Here is a 20,114-nt window from a genome sequence, read left to right as displayed (position 1 = left end):
CCCTTACATTTGGCCTGACTTATCTATATTGAATTTGCATACTCAAACAATATCCCTGTCAAAACAGCCCTGTTACAGTCTCATTTCTCTGTCCTCTAAGCTCTCATCTGTTAATCCTATAGAGACAAACACATGTAGAAATATGTTTTGGTTTATCTTATGATTCTTAGCTTGTTATTGTGGATACAACAGTAAAGAGCCAGTTGGGGGGGGAGACAAAATCCCCATCCGACATATCTCCAACATATCTCCGGCAGACCAGGCAGGCCACCCCGCGCCGGCTGCCTCTGGGTCCACCACTCGTCAGAATAATCAGGGTGGCATTTCATCTGCCAGAGCAGAGGACGGCCCAAAATTAAACGCTGAAGATTTCTGTTGAGCGGGAGTTCATATTCTATTAATTTATTATTGTTTCCCTCTCCCAGAGGCCCATTAGTACGGGTCATAAAAAGAGATGTAATTACGAGGCATGGTGGCCCCCTCCAGCTGCAGCCCCCTCGTATTTCACCCTCAATCAAACTACTGAACAGACAGACAGAGAGAGAGAGACAGAGAGCGAGAGAGGCATGGAGAGAGATGGGGATTGAGGGAGAGCGATGAAAGGAAAGAGACAGAGGGAGGGAGGGATGGATGGGGAACCAAAGAGTGAGAGAAAGAGGGATGGAGGGAAAGGAAGAAAGAGAAAGATAGAGTGTGGAGAGAGAGATGGAGAGGAATAGAGAGAGAGAGAGTAATTCTCGCTGGACAGGGGCTGATCTATCATGGCTAGCTATCAGAAGGACAAGCAAGCCCTGAAGACTTTTGCCCAACGGCAATCTCACCTCAGCCAAGTCTAGTGCTCTCCAGGCTCCAGTTTGAGCAATACTAGCCCTAAAAATCACAGAGGTCCAGCTAGCTCATCAAAGCTCTTATTTCAGAAACAGTTTTTTAAAACATCCCCAAATCTACTACTTTTATTTCAGTGACAGATACATTCTTATTTAAATAATCTCAAAATGTTTATTACAAGAAGCTGTGCTGTTAATGATATGTCCTGATCAGTTATACATTGGTCTTAAGGTTGATAAAACTACATTTATTTGATACCAAACGGACTGGAGCAGAAGCAAAGCCGTGTGGTCATTTTGATTCTAATGTGTGTGCAAGCCTGTGTGTGTATGTGAGTATTTACGTCTGTGTGTGCGGCCATGTTAGTGGCCATGTGTGTTTGTGCGTGTTTGTGCGCCAGTGTGTATTGGCGTGCTTGTGTGTGTGTGTGTGTGTGTGTGTGTGTGTGTGTGTGTGTGTGTGTGTGTGTGTGTGTGTGTGTGTGTGTGTGTGTGTGTGTGTGTGTGTGTGTGTGTAAACTGCAGCTGCCGGCCATGATTCTTCCTGAATTTACATGACAGCGCCAGGGGGACCCAATCAATAGCTGCTTGGTAATAAATTGCTGTGCTTGACATAAATAATTTACCCTGAACCTCGGCCACACGTTCAACACACAGCTCAAGTCAGCCCGCTGCAAGCCTTCACTGGATACATATTGCCCCACACATCACACAAACTACCCTGTCATATATGATGTTACAAATACAATTCAGTACATCTTGAATTTCAGCAGTGGAAATCGGTTTAAAAAGTCACATATAGCTGGATGATAGACAATGAATTAATTCAATTCTGTTTTGCAGGTTAAAACTATGACTAAACGGTTCAGTGCTCTCACTTTTCTGAAGCGCCAGCTATCTCTACTTTTAAGATGATAACCAGACCATTATCCCATTGTAAGTAGCTGGGAATGGGTGATTTGACCAGCGGCCTGTGAACGTTATGAGGTTGTATAACGTTGAATACAGTAATCCCCTTGTCTTAATCTGCACCCCCTGACCCCGTGACCCCGGCTCGGGAGTATTTAGCCGTCCCAAGGGTCCCACAGCCCTCGTTTGGCGTTATATATCTCTGTTTAGCCCAAAGACCAGGAGGATTCTGACTTTATTCATTCACATAATTACACATCATTTATCTCTGCTGCCAACCAGCAACACGGCTTAATGAGGGACGGACAGCTAGAGCCTAGCTGACAATGTCTAAAGGCACATCATCAGCTCTCTGAAGGACTTCCTCACTGCAGATTATTAATACTATTTATACCCTGATGACGTTAACCATGTATATCAAAATATAAAATGCATTTGATGCTCGGTTTGCTGGTAACTACTCATTTAAACTGATGACATTTTGTAGCATGGTAACAAAACAAAGGAATCCCCCTTCTCTGTTCCTGGTTGATGTCCCTTTCCTACCTTTAAACACCCCTGCCTGCCTCCCTGCCTCTCTCCCTGCCTGCCTGCCTCTCTCCCTGCCTCTCTCCCTGCCTCTCTCCCTGCCAGCCTCCCTGCTTCTCTCCCTGCCTGCCTCCCTGACTCTCTCCCTGCCTTCCTCCCAGCCTGCCTCCCTGCCTCTCTCCCTGCCTCTCTCCTTGCTTGCCTCCCTGTATCTCTCCCTGCCTCTCTCCCTGCCTGCCTCCCTGCTTCACTCCCTGCTTCTTTCCCTGCCTCCCTGCCTCTTTCCTTCCTCTCTCCTTCCTCTCTCCCTGTCTCCCTCCCTGCCTTTCTACTTCTTCTCTCCTTCCTCTCTCCTTCCTCTCTCCCTGTCCCCTTCCCAGCCTAGACTTATCTGATACACCCCCATCTCAATCTCCCAGCCCCCACTGCATGGTGCTCCCTCGCCTGCCTGTCTGCCTGGGTTCAGGCCTCAGCATCCACCTGATTGCTCAATCTATCTTTATCTGGTGTGTTGAAGTCTACGTCAGAGAGTAAATTGAATATACTAAGAGCTGTCTGTTGGTGTCTGTATTTAATAAAGTACACTGATGAGGTGCTGATGTATTGCCCGGCAGTATTCACACTCTATTACAAGAAGATTACGCAGCTTGAGTAGGATCAGCCTGGCAACACAGTAAGTAGATTTCACAATTTAATGGCAAAGCAACACAAAAAAACCCAGAGGGGGCTGTGGGGGAGGAGGGGTGTGGGGGAGGAGGGGTGTGGGGGAGGAGGAGGGAGTGTGTAGGGAGCACACACATACCAGAGGCGTGATATCTCCTAAACATCACTGCCTTGTTCACCGCTAACAACTAAACATAAGCTACATGACCAATGGCGTCTGTATACTGAGCTAACAGGCTGGAATTGAATCAAGTAGATTTGATTGATAATCCCCAAAGACCATTAATAAATAAGAACAAGAACCAGGCCAATTCATTAGGCTGTTTGGGTGTAACTGCAAAGCAAAAATCTACAATTGCATTTGATAAAAGACAATTGCCATTCTGGGTTTTGTCTTAGACTGAACAAATTTGAAAAATATTGTTATTCCACGAAATTTCTTACAAAATGTATAATATTAGGATATGGAGTGTGTTCTACATTCCTATTGAAACATGCAAAAAGACAATGAACCCAACCAGGTTTAGGTCTGTGGACTAGACACAAACCGCAAGAGGAGACCATCCAGCACTCAGTGAACCCACAGAATCACGCCACAGAATTCCCATCGGAAAACATTCCAACCCTGGAAACAGCAGATGACAAACATCTGCCTCTAACAATGAAACCCTCCTGCACAAGTGGCATGCATGGCAGATTCCACATGGTTCACACTGTTCCTGGATTAGGGGCTGGGGGTAGTTTTGGAGGGGTTGTGGGGGGGGGGTTCAGCAGTGCCCCCCTCCAAGCGACCATCACCACTCTAAAGGAGGGAAACATGTTAAGGAGACACAGAGGTCATAGCCATGTGGAGACTAGGCTGTGTTTAGACAGGCAGCCCAATTCTGATATTTTTGTCACTGATCAGATCAGCTCTGAAAAAAATCTGACGTGAAAAGATCTGATGTGATTGGTCCAAAAAAACAATTAGTGGGAAAAAAAGAGAATTGGGCTGCCTAAGTTCCTCCTAAACCACTTGGACACAGAGAAATGCAGCTTGGGGGAGGGGGCACCTTAGAAGCAAGTCATCACTCATTGTCCCCAAACACTGGCCTTAATGACCGTGATCCAGCCCCAGTCCCCGTCAGCCCAGCGCCATATTAGCCTCCTCCCTCCCTCTGTTGCTGCTGGCTCTATCTGGAGCAGAGACACTGGCATCCACAGCCTCATAATGATCACTAATTAATCAGTAACAGATTTAAAGTAAAGGCTGTCATTAGAGGACCAGGTCATCAGAGCTGATAACAGCAAACTGGGCCAGGCATCTGCAACACCAACTTGCTTCCTGATAGGTCAACTCAGTCTACTGACAGTACACTGACTACAGCGTGAGGACTATTGACTAACAATTATTAAGTCTATCTACGCATTGTGTTAGTCAAATCCTGTGGTTGAGATCCTCAGTGTGGCTACAGTAGAACTACAATTCTACTGTAGTATGTTAATTGAAGTGTATTTCTAGACCATACATTAGAGAGATAACACACCAAATTGATATGGGATCTTGTGAGAGAATGATACTGTTCACGGAAGCTAATAGTACCGCTTTGCTGTTCCTCAATCACCCTCCAATTAGACTAGGTTAGCTCTACTCCACGGCCAATTACAGCACTTTTAAAACACTTTTTCAAATGTTAGCCGAGAAAAGGGGCAATGAAAAATCAATTGGGAGAACTTAAGTGCCAATCTTCTTGATGTGTAAATGGTTACCTTTGGACTTTGGTCATTGCCCATCTGTCAATGTCCTAATCAATGTGGCCCACTTCATAATGAACTGTTAATCTTTTTAATTCCATTGCCAAAGGCCAAAAAATCTATCAAAATGCAATCAGCCGTTTTCTCCCTCTCTTTTCCACCCAGAGAGAGTGGATGGGGAGAAAAATATGGTTCTCTGTGCTCTGTGTCTGTGCTAGACTGCCCTGGGGTGCCATTGGTGCATGGAGTATTAGAGCATGGAGTCTCAGTCAGCCAGTGAACCATCTCTGATCAGGTTCAGCCATGTACAACTCAATTATGCAGCCATTTCATGGCTGGTGTAGAGGGAGTGACCTAATACAGAGCTCACCAAGGGGAGAACAGGGGAGCTTAGGAGTTACAGTTTCAGTCTCCCTTTTCATTCTAATTTGACGACTTTATGGCGTATTTTGGGGTAGTCAAACAATCATAAAGGTTGTAAATTACATCATAGCAGTGACACTGTGTTTTATTCATGATTTTAAAAAAAAAATGGATTTAGACTCTGTAATTGAAATGTGTGACCCCTGAATGCAATAAGTTGTTGTTGTTGTTGACTCCAGTAGTCAGGTAAATATAAACAATCGGTAAGAGATAAAAGTGCGTGTGAGTGCGTGTGTGTGTGTGCATGTGTGTGTGTGCGTGTGTACACAGGCAGATCAGAATAATCTACTTAGGTTCAATCATCTCGCTGCAGCTTGTGCAGTACTCCAGTAGTACTATGAAAAGCCAAGCATTTCCACACATTTAGAAATGTCAGGCAGTCTGCCTTCCAGCTGGGTTTTGGGTTAAACAATCATTATGGAGTCATTCAGAATGATGGGCTTGTTGTCAGACCAGGCATGGCAAATCCAATTAAGATTAGTCAACTATCCACTGTACAATGCAGGCTACGATAATTGTATTAACACAGCACTTAAAAGCTTTGACATACAAAGCACTGTAGTTAGCGCGCCATGTTTACTGTCCTGTACGTCAACACAGGGGGGCAAAGGCCCTGACAACCTTACAGTTGACAATAGAGTGTAGCCTACCGCTAATCAAACTGATTCAACTCCTCCTCATCTACTTTTATAGTTATTCAATCATTTGAAGAGAATTCTAGAATATTCTCTGTATTATACTACGCCCCTGCAGATTGCCAGAGGTGAACAGTAGTGTTTCTCTGTATATTCTAGCCAGAGGTAGTGTACCTGGCTGGCTTGTTTGGGCCAGGTAGATGGAAGGGACTGTGTTATTGGGTCAGGGTAATCCAGTCCTGGGTAAGCTCCTTGGCTAAACTCTCCCCCTGCTGACAATGCACTGCTAACAATGGGCTGTACCGAACAGTTTGGATGAGAAAGGCCTAATCTCCTTAATAGATCTGTAGCTGACTACTACACCTCTCCTCTTCTGATAAATACTGGAACACCTGTCTGTCCAGGTACAGTACAGTTCTCACTCCTACATGTCCTGCACGCAAGGTGAGAACCAGGAGAGGCCCAGCTTAAACTACAGCAGGGCATCTGCAGCTGCTGTCAGCTCAGACACACGTCTGTTATGCTGATGAGAAGACGAGGGCACAGAGAAGCTGCATAACAGAGGCTGCATAACAGAGGCTGCATAACAGAGCCTGCATAACAGAGGCTACATAACAGAGGCTGCATAACAGAGGCTGCATAACAGAGGCTGCATAACAGAGGCTGCATAACAGAGCCTGCATAACAGAGGCTACATAACAGAGGCTGCATAACAGAGGCTGCATAACAGAGGCTACATAACAGAGGCTACACTGAGGGACACAGTCATTTAGTGTGTTACCTCTCAACGCCTAGCATGCTATAATGTTCTGGAGTTATGAGGGTCAACCTCAAGATCAGCCAGAATTTGCTCCGGTTGCAAAAAGAGTCACTAAGCAATGTGTTGACTGTCAGAATCAGGAGAAAACTCTAGAAGGGAGCAGAATCTCTGCTGACATAGAATGTGGCATCCTTAATTCAACAGCATCTCAAAACCTAACACCTTGTCTATCACACTGGAGTAGAGAAACATGATTATGCTTATCAAAAATTACATTGAAGTGTGTGTGTGTGTATGTGTGTGTGTGTGTGTGTGTGTGTGTGTGTGTGCATGTGTATGTATGTGTGTATGTGTGTATGTGTGTGTATGTGCATGTATGTGTGTGTGTGTATGTGCATGTACGTGTGTGTGTGTGTATGTGTATGTATGTGTGTATGTGTGTATGTGTGTGTATGTGCATGTATGTGTGTGTGTGTGTGTGTGTGTGTGTGTGTGTGTGTGTGTGTGTGTGTGTGTGTGTGTGTGTGTGTGTGTGTGTGTGTGTGTGTGTGATCAGTCTTGTTTCAGAGGGAGGGTCCTGTGCTCTGCTCTAAATCTCCCCTGTGGTTATGGTATATATTGACACCAGGGCTGCAGCCCCTCCCCAATCAGAGTAGGGATTTTAGCTGGACTCTATAGATTTGATTCTTTTAAAATGGTCTCCATTTTGGCCCTATCTCCATGCTAGCTTCTGACATTAATTATCTGCATTTGTATGCGTATTTGTGAGACTGTGCATGCATACGTGTGTGTGTGTGTGAACTGACCAGGACTAATCGTGACGTCAGATTGTACCAGTCAAAATGAATGGCTGGTCCTGTATCTAAACTGCTATCATGTGTTGGTTTTAAAACTACCCAGTATGTTATATGTGATCATGAGGTAATGGTGTTATGCACTGAATGTACACCTGCTCTTTTCATGACCCAGTCTGACCAAGTGAATCAAGGTGAAAGCTATGATACCTTATTGATGTCACCTGTTAAATCCACTTCAATCAGTGTAGATGAAGGGGAGGAGACAGGTTAAAGAAATCCTTGAGACAACTGAGACATGGATTGTGTATGTGTGCCATTCAGGGTGAATGGGCAAGACAAAAGATTGAAGTGCATTTGAACAGGGTATGGTAGTGTCAAGAACTGCAATGCTGCTGGGTTTTTCACGCTCAACAGTTTCCTGTGAATCTAGAATGGTCCACCACCCAACGGACACCCAGCCAACTTGACACAACTGTGGGAAGCATTGGAGTCAACATGGGCCAGCATCCCTGTGGAACGCTTTCAACACCTTGTAGAGTCCATGCCCGATGAATTGAGGCTGTTCTGAATGCAAAAGGGGGTGCAACTCAATATTAGGAAGGTGCCCTTAATGTTTTGTACACTCAGTGTATATGGTTCTATGGTGTTCAGTTAGTGCAGTGGCTGTAGATGGGTGGGCGTACCTGGGATATGCTTGGCCCAGCCAATGATGACCACCAGCTCCCGGTCAGCCAGGTCACACAGCGTGGTCAGGGCCTTGATGTCACTCTCAGGCATGGTGGGGTCAGGCATGGCGTAGATCTTCTCTGGCTCGGCCACCAGCAGGTGGGACACTATCTTTGTGACTGAGGAGGAAGCAGAGGTGGTCAAAACAACAGTCAAAGGTCACATTACTGTGATGCACAAACAGGTACTGTAGTCTTAGATACACACAGTACTTACATGGAAGAACACACAAGTACAATTATGACGTATTCTACATTCAGCATTATGTGAGATGGTGTTACTGGGACTCCTATCTCTAAGAACCCAGTCACTGTTTAATATCGGTCATCCACTCTGAGACCTGTCATAACTCAGCTGTGTCCAGAACAATGCCTGTCTGGCCTATATTCTCTAGTACTGCTCTCCCATGGAAATACACCTATACAGACAACAGAGAGTCTGGTCTAAATAAAATGAATGCTTTAACTGAATGTGGACTGGGAGACGGCTGTGGGGAGGGGTAGGTCAGTGGGGAGGGGTAGAGCTGTGGGGAGGGGTTAGGCTGTGGGGAGGGGTAGAGCTGTGGGGAGGGGTTAGGCTGTGGGGAGGGGTAGAGCTGTGGGGAGGGGTTAGGCTGTGGGGAGGGGTAGAGCTGTGGGGAGGGGTTAGGCTGTGGGGAGGGGTAGAGCTGTGGGGAGGGGTTAGGCTGTGGGGAGGGGTAGAGCTGTGGGGAGAGGTTAGGCTGTGGGGAGGGTTAGGTTGTGGGGAGGGGTTAGGCTGTGGGGAGGGGTAGAGCTGTGGGGAGGGGTTAGGCTGTGGGGAGGGGTAGGGCAGTGGGGAGGGGTTAGGCTGTGGGGAGGGGTAGAGCTGTGGGGAGGGGTAGGGCAGTGGGGAGGGGTTAGGCTGTGGGGAGGGGTAGGGCAGTGGGGAGGGGTTAGGCTGTGGGGAGGGGTTAGGCTGTGGGGAGGGGTTAGGCTGTGGGGAGGGGTTAGGCTGTGGGGAGGAGTTAGGCTGTGGGGAGGGGTTAGGCTGTGGGGAGGGGTAGGGCAGTGGGGAGGGGTTAGGCTGTGGGGAGGGGTTAGGCTGTGGGGAGGGGTTGGGCTGTGGGGAGGGGTTGGGCTGTGGGGAGGGGTTAGGCTGTGGGGAGGGGTAGAGCTGTGGGGAGGGGTTAGGCTGTGGGGAGGGGTAGACCTGTGGGGAGGGGTAGGTCAGTGGGGAGGGGTTAGGCTGTGGGGAGGGGTTACAGCTGTGGGGAGGGGTTAGGCTGTGGGGAGGGGTAGAGCTGTGGGGAGGGGTTGGGCTGCGGGGAGTGGTACAGCTGTGGGGAGGGGTTAGGCTGTGGGGAGGGGTAGAGCTGTGGGGAGGGGTAGGTCAGTGGGGAGGGGTTAGGCTGTGGGGAGGGGTTAGGCTGTGGGGAGGGGTACAGCTGTGGGGAGGGGTTAGGCTGTGGGGAGGGGTAGAGCTGTGGGGAGGGGTTGGGCTACGGGGAGGGGTTAGGCTGTGGGGAGGGGTAGGGCTGTGGGGAGGGGTACAGCTGTGGGGAGGGGTTAGGCTGTGGGGAGGGGTAGAGCTGTGGGGAGGGGTTGGGCTGCGGGGAGGGGTTGGGCTGTGGGGAGGGGTTAGGCTGTGGGGAGGGGTAGAGCTGTGGGGAGGGGTTGGGCTGCGGGGAGGGGTTAGGCTGCGTGGAGGGGTTAGGCTGTGGGGAGGGGTTGGGCTGTGGGGAGGGGTTGGGCTGTGGGGAGGGGAGGAGTTGGGCTGTGGGGAGGGGTTAGGCTGTGGGGAGGGGAGGGGTTGGGCTGTGGGGAGGGGTTAGGCTGTGGGGAGGGGTTGGGCTGTGGGGAGGGGTTAGGCTGTGAGGAGGGGAGGGGTTAGGCTGTGGGGAGGGGTTGGGCTGTGGGGAGGGATTGGGCTGTGGGGAGGGGTTGGGCTGTGGGGAGGGGTTAGGCTGTGAGGAGGGGTTAGGCTGTGGGGAGGGGTTGGGCTGTGGGGAGGGGTTAGGCTGTGGGGAGGGGTTGGGCTGTGGGGAGGAGTTGGGCTGTGGGGAGGGGTTAGGCTGTGGGGAGGGGAGGGGTTGGGCTGTGGGGAGGGGTTAGGCTGTGGGGAGGGGTTGGGCTGTGGGGAGGGGAGGGGTTAGGCTGTGGGGAGGGGTTGGGCTGTGGGGAGGGGTTAGGCTGTGGGGAGGGGTTGGGCTGTGGGGAGGGGTTAGGCTGTGGGGAGGGGTTGGGCTGTGGGGAGGGGTTAGGCTGTGGGAGGGGAGGGGTTGGGCTATGGGGAGGGGTTAGGCTGTGGGGAGGGGTAGGGCAGTGGGAGGGGTTAGGCTGTGGGGAGGGGTTGGGCTGTGGGGAGGGGTTGGGCTGTGGGGAGGGGTTGGGCTGTGGGGAGGGGTTAGGCTGTGGGGAGGGGTTGGGCTGTGGGGAGGGGTTAGGCTATGTGGAGGGGTAGGGCAGTGGGGAGGGGTTAGGCTGTGGGGAGGGGTTGGGCTGTGGGGAGGGGTTGGGCTGTGGGGAGGGGAGGAGTTGGGCTGTGGGGAGGGGAGGGGTTAGGCTGTGGGGAGGGGTTGGGCTGTGGGGAGGGGTTAGGCTGTGGGGAGGGGTTGGGCTGTGGGGAGGGGAGGGGTTGGGCTGTGGGGAGGGGTTGGGCTGTGGGGAGGGGTTAGGCTGTGAGGAGGGGTTAGGCTGTGGGGAGGTGTTGGGCTGTGGGGAGGGGTTGGGCTGTGGGGAGGGGTTGGGCTGTGGGGATGGGAGGGGTAGGGCTGTGGGGAGGGGTTAGGCTGTGGGGAGGGGTTGGGCTGTGGGGAGGGGTTGGGCTGTGGGGAGGGGTTAGGCTGTGGGGAGGGGTTGGGCTGTGGGGAGGGGTTAGGCTGTGGGGAGGGGTTGGGCTGTGGGGAGGGGTTAGGCTGTGGGGAGGGGTTGGGCTGTGGGGAGGGGTTAGGCTGTGGGGAGGGGAGGGGAGGGGTTGGGCTATGGGGAGGGGTTAGGCTGTGGGGAGGGGTTGGGTTGTGGGGAGGGGTTAGGCTGTGGGGAGGGGAGGGGTTGGGCTATGGGGAGGGGTTAGGCTGTGGGGAGGGGTTGGGCTGTGGGGAGGGGTAGGGCAGTGAGTTGACAAGGCTGTACTCACGAGGTTTTTTGGCAGGAGGGGGGAGGGTGAGGCCCAGGTATGCTGTGCTCTCTGCATCCATCCTCCTCTTGTACTTCTGTCTTCCCCCTCGCACACGGTCCAGACGCACACCTGACACATGACAAGGAGCAAGGAGACCTTTGAGTAGGAAATACAATTTCACCATTCTGACAAATAAAATGAATCAATAAATTATTCAACATAGAATGTTTATAATGAAAACACAACAATTATGAAACCATTTAATGCAGGGTAAAGTAGTCCCACAAATAATAAATTGTTATTGGTATAGAGTAACAATATACTAACAAAAATTCAAGTCTAATTCCCCTCACACACTCAGATACCCTCTTCTCAGATTGTTTTACATGATCAGTATCAAAAGTATTCCTCTTGTTATATGAGGAAGCATGTAAAGTAGAAAGTTGACCAAGCTGAGGTGTGAGTGTCTGTCCAGAGGAAGTGCTCTGTTCTGTTGTCTGCATGGTCAGAGTACAGTACAGGGAGTGTCAGAGAGACTGCCGGCTGGCGCTGCGTCCCCATATGTGGTCCATGCCTGGCTGGTCTACGGTGACACTGCCGAGCCTGAAGGAGCTCTAAACATATGAATATTTAACGCAGGGTCAATGATCTCACAGACTGGCCCTCTAATTATTTGGTTTTTTGTGTGGGGCAGACGGAATACTAATGAGCAACCAGGCGGGTACCTGTGAGCTCAGCTGTCAACGGCCTCTGCATCTAGCCATGTAGCAACTGTAGGAGGAGTGAATCCAAGGTATGGAGTCGAGTCACATGACTTGATGTGGCGACTTGAGACCCGACTTGATAGAAAATAAAATAACTTGAGACTTGATTTGGACTTGGTGCCTCAAGACTCGGGACTTGACTTTGACTTGAGATGGGTGACTAAAATATCTGGCCAGGTTTTGTAACGTTTTGTTACTCATTTTGTGGCACAGTGTCTTCATTGCCATGATCCAGAGGCAGCCCTACCCCTCCATTTGCAAACAAACGCTAGTGAAACGCACACTCAGCCCTCTGATTGGACCAGCAAACTGTCAGTCAACACAGGTTGGGTGAGCTAGTGCAGTAAGAAGGCTTTGGGGCGTTACGAGTGTGTAACTGAAAGAGATATAAAATGTTATACATATTCTAATTGGCTACATATAACCTACCATTTGTATTTTATATTTTTTTTTATTAAAAAAAAATATATATTTCACCTTTATTTAACCAGGTAGGCTAGTACAACTGTGACCTGGCCAAGATAAGGCAAAGCAGTGCGACACAAACAACAACACAGAGTTACACATGGAATAAACAAGCGTACAGTCAATAACACAATAGGAAAAAAAGAAAGTCTATATAAATAGGCCATAGGAGCGAAGTAATTACAATTTAGCAAATTAACACTGGAGTGATAGATGAGCAGATGATGATGTGCAAGTAGAAATACTGGTGTGCAAAAGAGCAGAAAAGTAAATAAAAACAATATGGGGATGAGGTAGGTAGATTGGGTGGGCTATATTTCTACCTTTGCTTATTCGATCTGGTCACTAACATAGGCCTACGGCAGAGCACCACATTTTTGTTTAGAAAACATCTAATCTTTGTTTAAGAACCCAAAAGTTTTAGTCTTGACTGTTGACCACTGACCATTGGGGCGCAGCGGTGGGCGCACATATCCAGATTAGTGGCCTGAAAGCTCTTCTTTCATTTTCTCCGTTTTTTCCTGGCAAAAACACAGTAGCCTACCTATGTTAATATGATCTTTTTCAAAACAATAGGCTACCTTGGGATTTCATTGATCATTTCCATAGTTCAGATAGGCCTAGATTGGGTGGGTATAATTACGTACCTCAGCGGTACTGCACATGTATATAGATGTAACATCACACGACCTTCACCGTTTATGAGATGAAATTGTATGTGCATCCGGGTGGGAGGGGTCGAAAGCTTTGAACCACGCCTTTTTGAGGGTTCGCGGCGCAAAATGTTTGATAATCACAGCGCAAACGTGAAATTGTAGGGAGAAAGGATTGCCATAAATTAATATGCAGCTCCAAAAATGTTTGGTGTTGAAGAATATGAACCGTCTACTTTGCAAGCTCACCAGCAATGGGGCATCAAGCAACAATTTGTGACTGGACTCAACTTAACTTGCTCTTAGAATGCACGATTTCGATCCATTCTGTATTTGTGGCTCGACTTGAGACTTGGACCTTGTGACTTGAGACTTGAACCTTGTGACTTGAGACTTGGACCTTGTGACTTGAGACTTGCTTGTGACTTGAATAATAGTGACTTGGTCCCACCTCTGGAGTGAATCCACAACCCCATACATACACTGTCTGGCTGTGTACAGGAACAGTGCTATAGACACCCTGTGTTATTACACAGACAGATAGATAGAGGGTAGCTTTCCAATAAAACCTCCTTATTTCACCCCTCTTTCACGGGACAGGAGCGAGGCCTTATCACTCTCTGCCACTCATAGGGGACCAGGTCCTGCACTGATAGTGTAAATGTCACCAACCTCATCATAACATCAGTTATTATCTCATTATTTGATAAGAATGTTTCCATTTGCATTGTCCTTTCTATTCTATTACTTTTCCACATAGTTAAAATATTTCATCTGTAGTGTTCCATTTATTTGATACAGCCCGGTGTATGATGATTTTATTTAATAGTATGCGAAACATTTATGTATATTGTGCATCACCCTATGCGGCCCCACAGGAACACTGTCCTTCACACAGCTGAGTGTGCCTGATATATCTTAACCCTGTATAGCAAATACCTATCCATTTATTCATTATGTATAACCTAAACCCTCTAAACAAATGGATGCTAAACTAGATTTGAGAGCACCTCCGATCAGAGGTATTATCCAGTATGTATGGCCTAGCTGGTGGAGGAGAAGGAGGAGGAGAGGGAGGGGGAGGGAGGGGTTAATTTGTCAGCGCACCAAGTCCCCTCTGCTAAAATCACTTGCAGGGAGAGCACTTGCTTGATGATTTCATCACTTTATAACTGTAAAGATGGTGTCAGAGCTGGGCATTGTGTGGCCACTGCAAATGAGGCTAATACAATTTCCCCTCAGTCTGTACTCTCGTGGAGGATGGGTTTGGATGTCCCTATGTTCGCTGATTAGAGGTCGATACAGGGAACAGACAGTGGGGGTGTTTGTGGAGAAAAAAAGGAGATGACGTAGTATGTAAAGAATAGCCTTCATTCCATAGAAAGGGCTGAAACAATGGATTATGAAAACAGTCATTTTCAATTTCACCCCATCTACTGACAGAGCTGTACCCCCTTCTCCCCAAGCTAGACTGTACACATGGGTGGCTACAGCAAACAGTATTATCTTGTAGGAGTAAAATAAGGAGATTTTATTCTACTTATATAAATTATTTGATTCCCTAGAAACACAAATATGATTAGGATTGTCTTTCAATTTCCTGACTGACAACCCACTAACCTAATTACCCACAATTCCCAGCAGAGACCCATCATTCGCAGCAAATCACTACTTCCTCATTTCGCAATTTGCATCCTTCACATGTAGCATGTAAAGAAAGTGTCAAGACATATTTGACCAGTAAATCTATTCAGGGACGAGGCCTTGAGTATGAACTCATGACAAAACGGACTCCGATATCACCAAGTCAGTGCTTGCTAGGTTTAAGTGCTTAGGAGCGTTCCGATTCAGTTTCTGCTGGTGGTACTATAGGAGTGGAACATTCCTAACGCTGATAACTGTGATGTCACCACATTCTACGGTTTCTCTGGGCTCTCTTGAGGAACTCAGATACAGCCAGGTGGTATGGATGTACCCCATGAGCTGTCCTGTGGTGTTGGGCTGGGCTGGCTGGCTGGCTGGCTGGGCAGCTGGGATGGGCAGGCTGGGCTGGGCTGGCTGGGCTGGCTGGGATGGGCTGGCTGGCTAGGCTGGGATGGGCTGGCTGGGCTGGGCTGGCTGGGCTGGCTGGGCTGGGCTGGGCTGGGCTAGGCTGGCTGGGCTGGGCTGGGCTGGGCTAGGCTGGCTGGGCTGGGCTGGCTGGGCTGGGCTGGGCTGGCTGGGCTGGCTGGGATGGGATGGCTGGGATGGGCTGGCTGGGCTGGGCTGGGCTGGCTAGGCTGGGCTGGCTGGGCTGGCTGGGCTGGGCTGGCTGGGCTGGGCTGGGCTGGGCTGGGCTGGCTAGGCTGGGCTGGCTGGGCTGGCTGGGCTGGCTGGGCTGGGCTGGGCTGGGCTGGCTGGGCTGTTAGTCATGTGGCTGTGTATGTCAGCCAGCATAAAGCCACAGTGACGAGGAGTCCGAGGTACATGGGTGCCTCTTTTAATTAGAACAGTCCCGGCCATAATTAACAGATGCTGACAGGAATTAAAGCTTGGCACTAACCTGTCTCATTTTACAGTCAAACAGGGCCATACAGGGAGGAAGGGAGGACGGGTGGAGACAGTGAGATGAAGAGCAAGGGTGTGTGAGAGAGAGAGAAAGAAGTAGAGCAGTTCATTCCATGTGTCTGACTCCTCTTGGAGAAACTCCCATAGACCGTTGCCAAGCCCACTTCGGTGAGCCATGGACCAAGCTTTGGATTGTTTGTTTGTGGCCAGTGTGTCTGTATTGTATGAGTATGTGTGAATGTGAATGTGTCTGTGTGAATGTGTCTGTGTGAATGTGAATGTGTCTGTGTGAATGTGAATGTGAATTTGTCTGTGTGAATGTGTCTGTGTGAATGTGTCTGTGTGACCGTGAATGTGAATGTGTGAATGTGTGTCTATGAATGTGAATGTGTCTGTGTGAATGTGTCTGTGTGAATGTGAATGTGAATGTGTCTGTGTGAATGTGTCTGTGTGACTGTGAATGTGTCTGTGTGAATGTGTCTGTGTGACCGTGAATGTGAATGTGTGAATATGTGTCTATGAATGTGAATGTGTCTGTGTGAATGTGTCTGTGTGACTGTGAATGTGAATGTGTCTGTGTGACTGGGAATGTGAATGTGTGTGTGTGAATGTGTCTGTGTGACTGTGAATGTGTGTGTAAAAAGGGGTGAGTCCTGCCTCATCACCAGACACCACTGTGTTTTACGGCCGGCACCATCACCCGGTGGGTGTGTAAAGGGAGGGTGGTAGTGTGCGGTGAGCTCGGATGTCAGCTCTTCAAAGCAGGATGCAGGGTAGAGGGCTTCTGGCCAAGGCGGTTGGCATTTGCACACGGATTAGCGGCGGGCTAGGGGCGGGGGCTGGGGCCAGCTGACCCAGGGCTCCTCTTTCTCTCCAAAAACAATAATAATCCCCCTCAGAGCACACTCCTACAAAGGGCCTGTCTTCACTCACTTTGTGTGGCCGGCCGAGGCAGGGGCCCTTATTTTGAGCCCCTCACCTGTTCTGGGTGTCTCTCCCTGGGGAAAGTGTCAGGATGTCTGGGATGGTTGGCAGTGCAAAGGGGGGCTTAAGCGGACCCTATTTTAGCTGGGAAAATCAGACGGCCACATGGAAAGGCATGGTGAACTGAACTCTGCCTTTCAAGGCAGCCGCCCCGCTAAACCACCGTCAGCACTATTTTAAAGGGCCCCTGTTGCCAGCTTTGCATGCTTGTAACGTGTTGCAGCATTTTTTACCGCGAGTGGTGATGAGCGAGGGCAGCGGAAAAAATGGTCACACATTGTCCCCGCATCCCTATCTGCTGATTGGCCCCCCAGTTTGCTGACCCCGAGGCCTACGTACGCTCTCACCACATGCTCCATCCACCTGCCCGTAGCGTGGTGGAGCCACCATACCACCTTGCAGTAACATCATCCTGGCTTCACTCCCCACTCAAGATGCGGGCTCCATTTGAAGGCCAAGTTACACTACGTGGAAAAACATTGGTCTGTTTGAAATCTCATTGCATGTTCATTCTTTGACTAGGTTCTAATGGAACCAAACAATCGATTCCCCATCTCCGCACAGTGGCTGTCAGTGTCTTACTAATGTGTTGGCTTGAATCCACGTGTGGCTCGATATGTCTGGTATTGTGATGTTTATATGTGAGTGTAGTGTGGCGTGTGTGTACAGAATGTTGGCGTGAGGATAACAGGAGTGCTATAACGGGATGTGGTTGTTCTACGGTGTGTCTGTCGTATACTCAGAGTGATATACAGGAAGGTACAACGAGTATCAGCCCCTCCCCTCTCCTTTAAAACACATGTTCATGTCTGTTGTAATGCTCTCACCTGTCAGCCCAGGGAACATAACAGGATCGTAGCCTATTACAGAGAGGTAACAGATTGCATACTGTAGTGTGTGTGGTAGGGCAGAGGGCATCTGCCACTGACTGATGTCAATGTAATCTCTCAATAGTATCTGTTCCTCTCTCTCTCTCTCTCTCTCTCTCTCTCTCTCTCTCTCTCTCTCTCAGCTCTGATCCCCCTCCATTGATCAGAGGAAAAACCTGTAGCCTCTGACATTTGATTCTTCTATTGATCACTTCCTCTTTTATACAGTCGGGGGAAAGTAGAGCGATTCAATTCAAGTCTCTGGGCAGATCCCCTTTAAGCGGACTGCTGATCTTTGGAGATCACTTCCCTTACACTTCCCTTAAGACGTCTACAGAGATAAACTGGAGCCTTTTCCAATGGACCAAATACATGCACTAATTCTTTACCATGTACTCGCTTAATCAGTAGGGAAGGTAAAACCTTGAAATGCCTTGCGTTACAAAGATATCAAGTAATAACTTTAACATGGGCACTGAGGCCCAGTACATCACTGGGGCCAAGCTTCCTGCCATCCAGGACCTATATACTAGGCACTGCCAGAGGAAGGCCCCAAAAAATGTCAAAGTCTCCAGTCACCCTAGTCATAGACTTCTCTCTGTTACCGCACGGCAAACGGTACCAGAGTGCCAAGTCTAGGTCCAAAAGGCTCCTTAACAGCTTCTACCCCCAAGCCATAAGACTGCTGAACAGCTAATCAAATGGCCACCCAGACTATCTACATTGACCCCCCTTTGTTTTTACACTGCTGCTACTCGCTGCTTATTATTTATGCATAGTCACTTTACCCCTACTTACGTGTACAAATTACCTCGACTAACCTGTGCCCCCGCACATTGACTCAGTACTGGTACCCCATGTATATAGCCTGGTTATTGTTATGTAATTTTATTGTGTTACTTTTTATTTTATTTTTATTTTAGTTTATTTAGTAAATATTTTCTTAACTCTATTTCTTGAACTGCGTTGCTGGTTAGGGGCTTGTAAGTAAGCATTTCCCAGTAAGGTTAACACTTGTTGTATTCGGCGCATGTTACAAATAAAATTAGATTTGATTTTATGGAAAATTCCATTGCATTTCCAAGATCTCCCTGAATGTCTAGAAATTCAGTCTTATCATAGAGAGGTTAGGTGTGTTGTGGTCCATTCAAACGTACTGTAGTTTCGTAGAGCGCCTGACGGTAGGAAACTGCATTGCACCTTTGCTAGAGCTGAGCAGTAAAGTTATAATTAGGTGTTTTTTCCATTGACTGGATGACCTTTCTGCAGTAATGAACTCCAGAGTGGTCGCTTCAGTCACATGAGCGCTGACCATCTCCAGCCTCTGAACATGGCGTTGAGCCGATGTCTTCGTGGAGCTTGGACTAGAGTCTTCTCCTGTCCCCATAACCAGACTCATCGATGTCACACACGCTTAGATGCATTTCACATCTTTCTGTTCATTTGGGAAATGTATTTACTTGTTTTGATTGTGTTTAAAAAAACAACGTTGCTGGAGGTGGGAGAGAGGAGGGTGATCGGGGGACTGGGTTCCCGCAGGACATCATATAGCCAGACGTAATCTCTACCTCCATTGTAAAAAGTGGCGAAACCCACTCTGTAAAAACGAGGGTCGTTTTCAATCTGTGGATATGCTGAATATACAGTATGCATTAGAACGCTGGGACAAGTCTCTATTCGGCATAGTTCAGCTATACACTCTCTTTATACAATCTCTTACTTCCACCTGAAACTGGCCATGCATTTATGGCCATCGTAATGACAAAGCAAAAAGAGGTTTTTAGAAATGTTTGCAAATTTATTGAAAAAAACAAAGCGCTGCAGAAATGTTTTGGTACTCTTGCCTAGATCTGTGCGTCGACACAGTCCTGTCTCACAACTCTACGTAGTCTCTTGTTCCTCCAGATCATATATTGGCAAACATTGTTCATCAGATAGTAATGTGACTAGTCTGTCTTTCTGGCATAGTCTCTTTATCTCACTGCATGCAGTGAGGAGATTCTGTTACGAATCAGAGATCTATATAGGCTACTCTGTAGATCACTACATCCCTACATCCTAACGGGATAGGATCTACAATATACGTTCCGGTCTCTGGTGAATTAAGGGAGACAGGGTGGGGTAAAAGCTGGGTATACTGCATGTTCTGTTGATGGGTAGTGATTAACAAAACAACATGAACAATTATTTACATTTAGTTAACATATTTTAAGGTATGATAATTAGGCTATGGAGTATTTCGTGAGAGAACAAAATAACTTGTTGTGTTTTTCTGCCCCCCTAATAGAGAACATCTCCTCCTGAGTCTTGTCTTCATGTCTATTCTGTAGTACAGTGGGAGTGGATGGATGATCACGCTTAGTCAAACATAAGCACCCCTTGAACTATTCTCAGCAACGCTCCCTCAAAAGCAAGACACAAAAAGTACAGTATGTTTCCTTAAAGAGCTCTTCCCAGCGGGCAGCTAAATAAACATGACACCTCCTCTCCGTTCCCCAGCCACACTGCTCTCATTATTCATGTGTTTTGGCTGTTTGGCGAGACCAACAAGTGAGGAAGGGAGGTGAGTAAAGGAGCAGTAATGCATGGGGTTGGAAGGTAAGGAGGTAGGTAGGGGGCTAGCGGGCTGTGGCCGTGGGCCTCCCCGGAAGGAGCAGCCCAGCCTGGGGTCTCACGGGGCCTGGCAGGGGGGAAGAAACCGAGCCAGAGAAATCCATCGGCAGCATGTTTAATTGTCATTGAATTCCCAGTT

At 48.5% G+C, this 20,114-nt stretch overlaps 1 protein-coding gene across 5 annotated transcripts in view; it reads right to left on the bottom strand.

Annotated features, from left to right (window-relative positions):
* The window catches only part of esrrb (estrogen-related receptor beta), a 68,358-nt gene that overhangs the window by 15,910 nt on the left and 32,334 nt on the right, over positions 1-20,114 (bottom strand). For all 5 annotated transcript variants that reach the window (XM_029713534.1, XM_029713535.1, XM_029713532.1 and 2 more), the window contains 2 exons: positions 11,099-11,209; positions 7,960-8,121 (listed from right to left, as the gene is read on the bottom strand). In XM_029713534.1, the coding sequence (XP_029569394.1) occupies positions 7,960-8,121; positions 11,099-11,209 (273 nt within the window). The remainder of the gene's footprint in view (positions 1-7,959; positions 8,122-11,098; positions 11,210-20,114) is intronic.

Source organism: Salmo trutta, chromosome 25 (assembly GCF_901001165.1).
Source record: "Salmo trutta chromosome 25, fSalTru1.1, whole genome shotgun sequence".
Taxonomy (NCBI): Eukaryota; Metazoa; Chordata; class Actinopteri; order Salmoniformes; family Salmonidae; genus Salmo; species Salmo trutta.
This window is presented reverse-complemented; position numbering and strand designations above follow the sequence as displayed.